The 14,080-nt window shown below is 41.5% G+C and overlaps 1 protein-coding gene across 2 annotated transcripts in view; it reads left to right on the forward strand.

The window, feature by feature from the left end:
- The window catches only part of exoc2 (exocyst complex component 2), a 294,362-nt gene extending 292,726 nt beyond the window's left edge, over positions 1 to 1,636 (forward strand). For both annotated transcript variants that reach the window (XM_068000284.1, XM_068000293.1), the window contains exon 28: positions 885 to 1,636. In XM_068000284.1, the coding sequence (XP_067856385.1) occupies positions 885 to 978 (94 nt within the window). In that variant the 3' untranslated portion in view covers positions 979 to 1,636. The remainder of the gene's footprint in view (positions 1 to 884) is intronic.
- Positions 1,637 to 14,080: the final 12,444 nt, after the last annotated feature.

A 14,080-nucleotide genomic window follows, 5' to 3' on the forward strand; every position in this document is an offset into this window, starting at 1 on the left:
TTTTTAAGTTTCTTTTTCCTGAAATAGGAAAACGGTTTTTATGCTTGGACAAAAACAAAACACTGCAGACGCTGGAAATCTGACATAAGAACAGAAAATGCTGGAAACACTCAGCGGGTCAGGCAGGATCTGTGGAGGGAGAAAGAGAGTTAACATTTCAGGTCGATGACCTTTCATCTGAACTGTTATAGCTCTGACAAAAGGTCATCTACCTGAAATGATAACTTTTTATGCTTGGGTTGTTTTTTTGGATGAAAATAATAATAGCTCAATAATAAAACAAAGTTGCATGAGATGGATGCAGTAAATATATCAATTAAATATGCAAATTAAGAACAAGATTAACAGGTTAAAATCTTTAGTTACATACAAACATACGTAGTTGCAAGATTAATCCTGATTATTTTTTTAATTGCTTGATTCCTGATTAACAAGGGAGTCAAAGGTTATAGTAGGTAAACGGGAAAGTAGGGTTGAGGTTGCAATCAGATCAGCCATGATCTTATCAAATGGTGTGGAGATGCCGGTGATGGACTGGGGTTGACAATTGTAAACAATTTTACAACACCAAGTTATAGTCCAACGATTTTATTTGAAATCTACAAGCTTTCGGAGGCTTCCTCCTTTTACCTGAGGAAGGAGGAAGCCTCCGAAAGCTTGTAGATTTCAAATAAAATCGTTGGACTATAACTTGGTGTTGTAAAATTGTTTACACTTATCAAATGGCAGCAGGCTCGAAGGGCCGAGTGGTCTACTCCTGCTCTTAATTTGTATGTACGTAACCCTAGTAATTAACGCATTTTATTACAACCATTATTAAAATAAAATATGATTGTCCGCTATCGGGCATGGATTATAAACTAACTCCTTTTTCATCATTATAGGTTACTTGAAGAGCTCCTCAACAAATTCAAGAGCAGCATGCACTTACAGCTCACCTGCTTTCAGCCTTCCTCACGAGGCATGGTGAAGACATAAAATGATGAACTAGTCCTAAGGATGTGTGGATTTCTTATACTGAAAAATCTCACAGCATAGCATGACAAAATATGTCTTTAAAAATGGTTGTATATTCTATATTTCTCCCAACAAAAGGTTGAGTAATAGTTCAAAAAGATTGATACTTGCAGTACATTAATAGTTTCATTGATATTAAGTACACTTTGAAAAGTTGAAATTTATAATTAGTAGCTCGGTATTGTGCCATATTCAGTGTTCTGTACCTGTTCGTGCAAACTTTGTATTAAATTGCAAATTACACAGTATATTTCACATGGTAAAACAAATTAATGTCTGCGAAAGAGAGGATAAAGGCATTGGTGGGTTCAGATAAAGAAGAGAATGTTGTCTTGGTTAGTTTTGATAGTGTTTCCCGTGTGATTTCTTTGGGCTTGTTAAAAGACACGATGCAGCTAAACACACAGTATTTGTTCAGTTCTTTACCATCGCTAGGTTTAAGGTTCAAGAATTGTGAACGCTGTTAGTCCAGCATTACTTTAATTTCGTGCAAGAGGCTTAATTATGGAGCTTTTTCTGATAACTAATTTACATGTGTTCAAAATATGAAGCTAACAGATTGTCATTTATGTATCTCAACATTTATGTAATCAAAACTGTAAATAAATACAGTGCAACATTTTTGTTTTGTTTCAAATCTTTCCACCAATCTGGGTCTTCATGAAGAAAGTATAATCATTTTTTTAAAACATAAGGTTACTAACAATAATCAAACCTAGTCAAGCAAAGAAAGCAGACATCATCCTGCATTAGTATATTAAAGTTATGATTGTAATTTAATACAGTCAGTACCTGATCACACTGGATATGACCATATGTTAAAAAAAAAATTCCCATATCATGCCCATTCATTGTGATTGAAAAAAGGGGACAGAGCTTAAGACTGCAGTTTTATTTTGTCCTGACAATGTACTCCAATCACTCTGTGCCTTAACTGGTCATCTTTACAGAGCTAACATAAATGATAGAAGTTTTCTGTATAATTTAATTCCAAAGCTGTGAAATCAAATTCACACACAAGGGAGTAAAGTAAATAAACAATTGCGCATTATCTCAAAAAGAATTCGAACCAAAATGTGTTAATTGAGGACGTACATTTTCCAGTTTTGTTTAAAAAGAAACAAAATTCACAGGTCTCTCACTTTTTAACTCGTTTCGATCTTCTTGCTATCATCTTTCTATTTCCTTTTCTCTCCTTTTTATCCTACTCCTCGTCAGCTCCCCATCTTTGTCTCGCTCTCTGCAGTACCTGTTGACCTATAATTCTGAGACTCTCATTTTCCTCCCTACATCTCCTTTTCTTTAAAAATATTTTTCGTCTGATCAGTGACTCCAATTTATTTGTATAGCATCTTAAGGAACCTGCTTTTGTGAAACTTATTTTAATAAATGTCATAATACAAAGTCACTTCAAAATGTGGGAAGACATGTTGATAATTTTATTTTTTAAAATGGTTTTATGGGATCTTTAGTTTATAAAGCAGGCCTTAAAATGGATAAATCCCCAGGCCCGGACGAAATGTATCCCAGGCTACTGTGTGAGGCAAAGGAGGAGATTGCGGGGGCTCTGACACATATATTCAGAACCTCTCTGGCCACAGGGGATGTGCCAGAGGACTGGAGAACCGCTAATGTAATACCATTATTCAAGAAGGGGAGTAGGGAAAAACCGGGGAACTACAGGCCAGTGAGCCTAACATCAGTGGTAGGAAAATTATTGGAAAAAATTCTGAAGGACAAAATTAGTCTCCACTTGGAGAAGCAAGGATTAATCAGGGATAGTCAACATGGCTTTGTCAAGGGAAGATCATGTCTGACTAATTTGATTGAATTTTTTGAGGGGGTGACTGGGCGTGTGGATGAGGGTAACGCAGTGGATGTGGTATTCAGTAAGGCCTTCGATAAAGTCCCCCACAGGAGACTGGTCAAGAAGGTACGAGCCCATGGAATCCAGGGTGCCTTGGCACTTTGGATACAAAACTGGCTTAGTGGCAGAAGGCAGAGGGTGATGGTCGAAGGTTGTTTTTGTGACTGGAAGCCTGTGGCCAGTGGGGTACCACAGGGATCGGTGCTGGGTCCCTTGCTGTTTGTGGTCTACATTAATGACTTGGATATGAATGTAAAAGGTAGGATCAGTAAGTTCGCTGATGATACAAAAATTGGTAGGGTGGTAAATAGCAAGGAGGATAGCCTCAGTCTGCAGGACGATATAGATGGGTTGGTCAGATGGGCGGAACAGTGGCAAATGGAATTTAACCCGGAAAAGTGCGAGGTGATGCACTTTGGAGGGACTAACAAGGCAAGGGAATACACATTGAATGGGAAGACCCTAGGCAAGACAGAGGGTCAGAGGGATCTTGGTGTGCAAGTTCACAGATCCCTGAAGGTGGCGGAACAGGTAGATAAGGTGGTAAAGAAGGCATATGGGATACTTGCCTTTATTAGCCAAGGCATAGAATATAAGAGCAAGGAGGTTATGATGGAGCTGTATAAAACACTGGTTAGGCCACAGCTGGAGTACTGTGTGCAGTTCTGGTCGCCACACTACAGGAAGGATGTGATCGCTTTGGAGAGGGCGCAGAGGAGATTCACCAAGATGTTACCAGGGCTGGAGCGCTTCAGCTATGAAGAGAGACTGGGAAGATTGGGTTTGTTTTCCTTGGAGCAGAGGAGGCTGAGGGGGGACATGATTGAGGTGTACAAAATTATGAGGGGCACAGATAGGATGGATACTAAGGAGCTTTTTCCCTTCGTTGAGGGTTCTATAACAAGGGGACATAGATTCAAGGTAAAAGGCAGGAGGTTTAGAGGGGATTTGAGAAAGAACTTTTTCACCCACAGGGTGGTTGGAGTCTGGAACTCACTGCCTGAAAGGGTTGTGGAGGCAGGAACCCTCACAACATTCAAGAAGCATTTGGATGAACACTTGAAATGCCATAGCATACAAGGCTACGGACCAAATGCTGGAATATGGGATTAGAGTAGACAGGGCTGATGGCCGGCGCGGACACGATGGGCCGAAGGGCCTCTATCCGTGCTGTATAACTCTATGACTCTATGACTCTAAATTGGGGTGATGTGGACATCGTTCACCTGACGAAGGGGGAAGCCTCCGAAAGCTTGTGAATTTAAAATAAAATTGCTGGACTATAACTTGGTGTTGTAAAATTGTTTACAATTCTAAATAGGGGTATAGAGTGCAAAAACAAAGAGGTAATGTTAACCTATACAAATCGATGGTTAGACGTCAGAATATTTTGTCCGGTTTTGGGCACTCCACTTTAGGAAGGGAGTCAAGGTCATGAAGACAGTACAGAAGACATTCACTAGGATGACACCAAGGATGAGAGGCTTTAGTTAAGTGGAGACACAAGAGAAACTGGGAGTCTTTTCACTAGAACCAAGAACATTAAGAGGCGATCTGATTGAACATGTTCAAAATTATAAGCCAAAAGCAAAGTACTGCAGATGCTGGAAATCTGAAATAAAAATAGAAAATGAAGAAAATACTCAGCAAGTCAGGCAGCATCTGTGGAGAAAGAAACAGAGTTAATGTTTCAGGTCGAAGACCCTTTGACAGAACCAGTTCTGACCAAGGGTCATCGACCTGAAACGTTAACACCGTTTCTTTCTCCACAGATGCTGCCTCACTTGCTGAGCATTTTCTGTGTTCAAAATTATGAGAGGTTTTGACGGGGAAAATAAGGGGAATAAATTTAAGATCTTCAAGAGAATGAGTGCTAAGACATTAGCATGCTCTACCGCAAACAGTGGTAAAAGTAGAATCCATAGTAGTTTTAAAAGGGGAGTTGGATAAGTATTTGAAAGAGAAAAAAATGTAAAGGGTATGGGAAAGGACAGAGGAATTGGACTAAATGGAGAAGTCAGAGAGCTGGTGCAGGTGCAATGGGCCAAATGTCCTCCTGTGCTGTAAAATTTTTAATTCTACAACACACAATCGTAGGGGGGGATAAAGTTTCTGAGCAATAAATGTTGTTAGGAAAAAAAATCCTAGTCAGTAGTATTTCCAAGAGTGGCTTCGTAGACCAATGCACCACACGCATCGACAGCCACCTGTAACGTTCATCTATTTGCTGACTACTGCTGGTTAACTTTTATATGATAAGTTTTCTTTTGCTGTTAATATTCCATTGGCTTTAAAGTGTGTGACACCATGCTTCATAATAGATTACTAGACTGTGTGGTCTTTACTAAATTTTTGCAAGTTTCTTTATAATCTTTAAGTCTTCACTTCGGGGTGTCACTGAAATGTTTCTTCTGATCCCCTACTGTCCTTTTTTCCTGTCATCAGTTGGCTGTACAATATGGCCTGGATTATAGAATCATAGAAAATAGGAGCAAGAGTAGGCCATTTGGCCCTTCGGGCCTGCTCCACCATTCAAAATGATCATGGCTGATCGTCTAACTCAGTACCCTGGTCCCACTTTTTCCCCATATCCTTTGATCCCTTTAGCATTAAGAAATGTATCTATCTCCTTCTTGAATACATCTAATGACTTGGCCTCCACTACCTTCTGTGGTAGGGAATTCCACAGGTTCACCACCCGCTGAGTGAAGAAATTTCTCCTCATCTCGGTTCTAAATGATGTGGAGATGCCAGTGATGGACTGGGGTTGACAATTGTAAACAATTTTACAACACCAAGTTATAGTCCAACAAATTTATTTTAAATTCCACAAGCTTTCGGAGGCTTCCTCCTTCCTCAGGTGAACGGTGTGGAAATGAAATTTTCGAATCCTTCACATTTGAAAATCACAGAACAATGCCTGGTGATTACTGCCCGTTGCCAAGGCAATCACAGTGAGCAGACAGAAAGGTGTCACCTAAAAGGCCACCGAATATACAAACCCCCCAAAAAAAAGAGAGAGAGAGAGAGAGAGAAGGAAGACAGTCAATGACCCATTAAATGGCATACCCCGTATCCTGAGACTGTGACCCCTGGTTATGGATTCCCCAGCCATCGGGAACATCCTCCCTGCATCTAGTCTGTCTAGTCCTGTTATAATTTGATATGTTTCGATGAGATCATCTCTCATTCTTCTAAACTTTAGTGAATATAGGCCTAGTCGGTCCTGCCATCCCAGGAATCAGTCTGGTAAACCTATGTTGCACTCCCTCCATGGCAAGGACATCCTTCCTCAGATATGGAGACCAAAACTGCACACAATACTCCAGATGTGGTCTCACCAAGGCCCTGTATAACTGCAGTAAGACATCCCTGCTCCTGAACTCTCATCCTCTTGCAATGAAGGCTAACATACCATTCACCTTCCTAACTGCTTGCTGCACCTGAATGCTCGCTTTCAGCAACTGGTGTACAAGGACACCCAGGTCACGTTGCACCTCCCCTTTTCCCAATCTATCACCATTCAGATAATCTGTCTTTCTGTTTTTACAACCAAAGTGGATAACCTCACATTTATCCACGTTATACTGCATCTGCCATGTTCTTGCCTACTCACCCAATTTGTTTAAATCACATTGGAGCCTCTTTGCATCCTCCTTACAGCTCACATTCCACCCCAGCTTTGTGTCATCTGCAAACTTGGATATGTTACATTCAGTTCCCTCATCCAAATGATTGATATATATTGTGAATAGCTGGGGCCCAAGCACTGATCCCTGCGGTACCCCACTAGTCACTGCCTGCCACCTGGAAAAAGACCCGTTTATTCCTACTCTCTGGTTCCTGTCCGTCAACCAATTTTCAATCCATGCCAGTATATTCCCCCCAATCCCATGTGCTTTAATTTTGCCCACTAACCTCTTATGTGGGACCTTATCAAAAGCTTTCTGAAAATCCAAGTACATCACACTCACTGGTTCTCCCCTATCTATTCTATTAGTTACATCCTCAAAAAAACTCCAGTAGATTTGTTAAGCATGATTTCCCTTTCATAAACCCATGCTGACTTTGTCCAATCCCGTTAATGCCTCCCAAGTGTTCTGTTATCACATCTTTTATAATAGACTCTAGCACTTTCCCCATTACTGATGTTAGGCTAACTGGTCTGTAATTCCCTGTTTTTACTCTCCTTTTTTAAATAGTGGGGTTACATTTGCCACCCTCCAATCTGTAGGAACTGTTCCAGAGTCTATAGAATTTTGGAAGATGATCACCAATGCATCCATTATTTCCAGGGCCACTTCCTTTAGTACTCTGGGATGTAGATTATCAGGCCCTGGGGATTTGTCAGCCTTTAGCCCCATTAATTTCCCTAGCACTTTTTTTTTTACTAATACTGATTTCCTTCAGTTCCTCCCTCTCGCTAGACCCTTGGTTCCCTAACATTTCCGGGAGGTTATTTGTGTCCTCCTTTGTGAAGACAGAACCAAAGTATGTATTTAATTGTTCTGTCATTTTTGTTCCCCATTTCTGACTGTAAGGGACCTACATTTGTCTTCACTAATTTTTTCTCTTGAAATATTTATAGAAGATTTTACAGTCAGTTTTTATGTTCCCTGCTAGTTTACTCTCATACTCTATTTTTCCCCTCTTAATCAATCTCTTTGTCCTCCTTTGCTGAATTCTAAACTGCTCCCAATCCTTAGGCTTGCCGCTTTTTCTGGCAATTTTATATGTCTCCTCTTTGGATCTAATACTATCCCTAATTTCTTTTGTAAGCCACGGTTGAGCCACCTTTCCTGTTTTATTTTTGCGCCAGACAGGAATGAATAATTGTTGTAATTCCTGCACACGTTCTTTAAATATTAGCCATTGCCTATCCACCGTCATCCCTTTTAGTAAAGTTCCCCAATCTATCCTAGCCAACTCACGCCTCATATTTTTGTAATTTCCTTTATTTAGATTCAGACCCTAGTTTCAGATTCAACTACTTCACACTCCACTTTAATGAGGAATTCTATCATGTTATGGTTGCTGTTCTCTAAGGGACCCCGCACAACAAGATTGTTAATTAATCCTTTCTCATTGCACAATACCCAGTCTAGGATCGCCTGTTCTCTAGTTGGTTCCTCAACATATTGGTCTAGAAATCCATCACATACACACTCCAGGAATTCCTCCCCCGCAGTATTATTGCTAATTTGGTTTGACCAATCTATATGTAAATTAAAGTCACCCATGATTATAATTGTACCCTTCTTGCATGCGTCTCTAATTTCCTGTTTAATGCCCTCCCCTACATCTTCACTACTGTTTGGGGGCCTATAGACAACCCCCACCAATGTTTTCTGCCCCTTGGTGTTTCTTAGAATCACCCATACAGATTCCACATCGTGATTTTCCGAGCCAATATCCTTCCTCACTATTGCATTGATTTCCTCCTTTACTAACAACGCTACCCCACCTCCTTTCCCCTTTTGCCTGTCCTTCCTAAATATTGAATAGCCCTGGATGTTCAGTTCCCATCCTTGGTCACCCTGCAGCCACGTCTCCGTAATCGCAACTATATCATACCTATCTGTGCTGTTAATGCACGGAGCATTCGCAATAAGGTAGATGAATTAAGACACAATGCCTTTAGACTTGTCTTTTTAAGATTGCTAGTCTTCTTAGTATTATTTTGTACTATGGCCCTATTTGTTTTTTGCCCTTGTTTTCTCTGCCTTCCATTATTGCTTCTTCCCTTTCTGTCTTTTGTTTCTATCCTTGTTTCCCCCTCCTCTGTCTCCCTGCTCAGGTTCCCATCCCCCTGCCATTCTAGTTTAAACCTCTCCCAACAACACCAGCAAACACCCCCGCCAGGACATCGGCCCTGGTCCTGCTCAGGTGTAACCCGTCTCGCTTGTACAGGTCCCACCTTCCCCAGAACCGGTCCCAATGTGTCAGGAATCTAAATCCCTCCCTCCTACACCATCCCTGCAGCCATGCATTCATCTGGTCTATTCTCCTGTTCCTATACTCACTAGCACATGGCACTGGTAGTAATCCTGAAATCACTACATTTGAGGTCCTGCTTTTTAATTTATCTCCTATCTCCTTAAATTCACCTTGCAGGACCTCATCCCTTTTTTTAACCTATGTCGTTGGTACCGATATGGACCACGACTACTGGCTGTTCACCCTCTCCCTCCAGAATGCCCTGCAGCCCCTCCGTGACATCCTTGACCCTAGCACCAGGGAGGCAACATACCATCCTGGACTCATGTTTGCGGCCGCAGAAACACAATCTGTTCCCCTTACAATTGAATCCCCTATCAATATAGCCCTGCCACTCTTCTTCCTCCCCTCCTGTGCAGCAGAGCCACCCGTGAATGCCATTCATCTGACCTGCAGATGCATCCAATCCACCAGAGCTGCACCTGTATAACCTTGCCTTTAGTGTTAGTCATGTTGGGCGTTCTGCAGCACTTTGATGTTCATTGCTCTGTCTTACCACTTAATTTTCATGAAAAATAATGTATGCCTTTGGTGTAATCTTTCTAGCTGCTTCATGTCAAAATGGTATAGAGTCCAGGTTTCACATACATAAAGTATAGTGCTTTGCACACCCACGGTTTTTCTTTAGTTTCAGTTTTTAATCTTGGATTGACAGAGAAGGCTTTGCTTGTAACTCTTTGCACCTGGGTAAAGTCTGCCAGATGTGTCTGAGTTACGGGGGTGGATACTGTAGGACCAGTAACTTAAGTTCTAGCAGAGACCAGAGCCACAGAGTATAATGTGAACCGGAACCCAGTGTAATAGATAACGGTCTTATTGGCAGACTCAGCAGAGGAGATTCAATCAAAAGCAAAATACTGCAGATGCTGGAAATCTGAAATAAAAACAGAAAATGCTGAAAATACTCAGCAAGTCAGGCAGCATCTGTGGAGAAAGAAAGAGTTAACGTTTCAGGTCAATGACCCTTCGTCACAACTGTCCTGACCGTTCTGACAAAGAGTCATCGGCCTGAAACGTTAACTCTGTTTCTTTCTCCACAGATGGTGCCTGACTTGCTGAGTATTTCCAGCATTTTCTGTTTTTATTTCAGCAGAGGAGATTGCCTGAATGAGACAATGGCAAGAAAGGCAGATGCAGTCAGTGATAGTGTCACCTTAAAAATACTACCTAAGGAGTGTCAACCAGCTTGCACTATAAATCAGAAGAGCTCTTAAGAGTTTTGTGGAAAACGTAGGTACACGAGCTGCTACATTAACCAGCCAACAGGACTTCACTACAGTTGATCCAATTGCCAGTAGTTGCAACCTGAATCATGCCAATGTCACCCTGAAGGGTGAGTCAAGAAAGCGACTGAAGCAAAGTACTCGAGAACCTCAGCTGAGGACAAATGGAATACCTTTAAGGAGATAGTACTTTACCAGAAGAATAAATACATACCAAGAACTAGTAGACTTCAATTAAACCAATGTGATCCTAAATGGATTAAAAGACAATACGAATTGAAATAAATAAGAAAAACACATTTTATGAAGCCTGTAGGGAGAAAGGGAAACAAGTGGGAAGATTACAGGAGCCTCCAATTTTTTAAAAAAGGAAGACCAGAGGGGCAAAGAAGGAACTAGAAATGAGCATACCTGTAGAAACTAATTGTAGTAGGGTCATCAAAGAAGAACTGAGATCCCTAAAGGATGGAAATGGGATGATACCAGTAGTTCTACAACTAAACTTAATGGCATCACTTAGCAGGCTTAAAACCAATAAACCTCCAGGGACAGATGGTATATACCCGAGGGAGTTCAGTGATTTTAAGGACAAATTCTATGAAGTGCCGTCAGTCATCATGAGGGAGTCATTGAATGCAAGGGAGGTTTCACTCGCTTAGAAACAACCCAACATAGTACCTATTTTCAAAAAAGGTAACAAAACAACCCCAAGTAACTTCAGACCCGTTAGCCTTGCATCACCAAGTGGCAAAATAACAATTGGCCACTAGCAGCAAACTTACGGTTTACTTAAAAATGAAAATGGCAACCAACACATGGAGAGTTCCTGCCTGACCAACTTCCATGAGTTTGAAGAAGTGGCATCATAAGTGGACTTTAGAAACCCCTATGAGGTAGTCTAGGTTGATAAGAAATTGGCTGAAAGAGAGGAAGCAGGGGTGTGATGTTAGGTAGCTAGGTGTAGCAAATGGTGTTCCCCAGGGATCAGTCTTGGACCCAGTATGTTCCTAAAATACATATATGACCTGTATTCTGAAATACAATGAACATTGACTAAACTTGCAGATGATGCTAAACTGGGGGAGAGGGGAATGTGGCAGTGAGTCTGATGAAGCCAAGGAAGTACAGAAAAACCTAGACAAAATGTGCAAGTGGGCAGAGCTATGCTCAAAAAATGGAAGACATACTTAAATGAGTGGTGTTGATCTAGCTAGGGGAAAGGCTGACAGAGATCTGACAGTTATAGTAGACTGAATACTTACCATATCAAGCTATTGTGAAGCAAAAATCAAACACAAAGCTAAGCTATGTTGCCAGACCAGTAAATTTGTAAGTCTGAAGCTCCATAGCACTCTGATCAAGCTGCACCTAGAATACTTTGTTCACTTATGGTCAGCAAAGCACAAGAAAATGTCCAAGCCCTTGTAGAGGTAAAGAGAAGGCTCACAAGGCTGATCCCTAGTGTCAAATGACCGAGTTATGAGGAAAAGATTAGTAAAACTCAGAATCTTCAACCTTAAAAGGAGACAAATGAGAAGAGATATAAAAGCATTTGAGATTAGCTAAATAGAAAAAGTTGATCTGGAGCACTATTTCAAGTTAAACTATTACTGTTGGACATAGGTACAAGCATATATCAGGACTGATGATGGAAAGCACTTTTTCCTGTATTGTGTGATTAGTATCTGGAATGATCTTGCAGATAGAGTAGTGGAGGCAAAAATTCAAGTGTCATTCAAGGGGCAGTTAGATTCTGTGATGGGAGGAACCATGGCTAAGCTAGTACTTATCTCTGTAACCACCACTCAAGCATAATAAACGAAATGAAACTCAGTATAGACTGAATGCATCACTCTTTTGCACAGTAATGTGCTTCTGCACCATACAGTATTGCAGTCAGTGTCTGGAATTAACAGATTTATTCTCAGTTTTTGGAATTGAACATACATTGGGTCATAGCAATCAATCACCTGCTCACTCCTACAAATTGGGAATCGATTCGTTAAACGAGGGACAGCTGTAATAATAGTAAATCTCTTTCAGTGATGAGGCGTTTTGGACTATGGCTGACACCAATGAAAATATCACAGCAACAACAGTAAACACTGACGAGGACCATAGGAACAGGAGGAGGCCATTCAGCCTTTTGAGCCTGTTCCGCCATTCAATTAGATCAAGGCTGATCTGTACCTCAATTCCATGTACCCGCCTTTGTTCCATTTCCCTTGATACCCTTACCTAACAAAAATCTATCGATGTCAATCTTGAAAATTTCAATTGACCCCCAGCACCCACAACCGTTTGGGGGAGAGAGTTCCAGATTTCCACCACCCTTTGTGTGAAAAAAATGCTTCCTGACAGCCCTGGTCATTTTCAGGCTGATGCTGCCAATTCCAATAATAAACTTAGCTGACTGTAACTTTGCTGTCAGAAACTTGTGGTAACTGCCAAAGCCCTTATTAGGAATTCACCGTATTGAGAATCATGGAGAGCATCACAATTGACCCTGATCCTCACTTCACCTGACATCGACGTGCACTTCCAGGAACACGAATCCTGGCTGATTTTTTACGCTCCCTGGCACATAGATATTGAGGCAAATTATAGTGCCCTACCACCATCCCTGCAGCTGAGATCAGTTAACTCAGGTTCAGGGATCAAACTTGGATCTCCCTGGCCGCCCTGATTAAGCCCCACACCACTCAATACATTTACCAACCGATCCATCAGAGTTCCCTAAACTTCAACTCTTAAAATGCCTTGATCGTCTATGCAATCTTGCAAAAACTAATGCAAGCTCGCTGAAATAACTCTCTGTGTTAGATCTAGGTAGATAAATACTTCCTTTGTTTCTGTATCTATTATGTTTGATGAAGGCAGGACGTAGGCAAAAGACCTCAGTGGAGTACTAACATTTTATTGGAGCACTTGCCAAAGGTTTTGCAGCTAATAAGTTAATGGCCAATGTGAGAAATGATTTCGGTAGTATGAGCCTGCCTGTAGGTTTAAACAAATACGATTACTTTAGACAGAGGATTTCGGAATGGGAAGTGGGAAAACGTTCATAAAGTTTTTATATTTTCCTATCGCACTCACAAAGACAGAGTGCTATATTTATGGTATAAAAACAGAAAATGCTGGAGAAGCTCAGCAAGTGAGGCAGCATCTGTGGAGAAAGAAACAGAGTTAACGTTTCAGGTCGAAGACCTTTCGTCAGAACTGGGAGAAGTTAAAGAGTTAAAGTTTTTAAGCAAGTACAGAGTCAGGAAAAGGGAGGGGAGGGGAGGAAAGAACATAAGGGAAGGTCTGTGATAGGGTAGAGGGCAAGAGTGATTAAATGACAAAAGTGATAATGGTGCAAGGCAAGGAGGGTGGGAATGGGACAGGTAAAGGAACAAAAGATCGGTCCAGAGTAGCTGTAAATGGCAACAGCAGAACCATTACCAGCACCTGCTGTCTGAGAAAATGGGAACAGTGGTCATGATCTGAAGTTATTGAAATCAATGTTGAGTCCAGAAGGTTTCAATAACTTCAGATCATAACCACTGCTCCCATTTTCTCGGTCAGCAGGTGCTGGTAATGGTTCTGCTGTTGCCATTTACAGCTCCTCTAGACCGATCTTTTGTTCCTTCACTTGTCCCATTCCCACCCTCCTTGCCTTGCACCATCATCCCTTTTATCATTTAATCACTCCTGCCCTGCACCCTATCACAGACCTTCCCTTTCGTTCTTTCCTCCTCCCCTCCCCCCTCCCCCCTCCCCCTTTTCCTGGCTCTGTACTTGCTTAAAAATTTTAACTCTTAACTTTAACATCTTCCAGTTCTGATGAAAGGTCTTCGACCTGAAACATTGGGCTCAATTTTTGGACGTCCAAGATGGCGGGTTTGTGGCGGGGTGGCTCCAAAAATCAGGAATTCCTGGGGCGGGTCCGGAGCCCGGCTCCAACCCGCCCACTTCCGGGTTCCCCAGTGACGCG

The sequence above is a fragment of the Heptranchias perlo genome, chromosome 2 (genome assembly GCF_035084215.1).
Source record: "Heptranchias perlo isolate sHepPer1 chromosome 2, sHepPer1.hap1, whole genome shotgun sequence".
Taxonomy (NCBI): Eukaryota; Metazoa; Chordata; class Chondrichthyes; order Hexanchiformes; family Hexanchidae; genus Heptranchias; species Heptranchias perlo.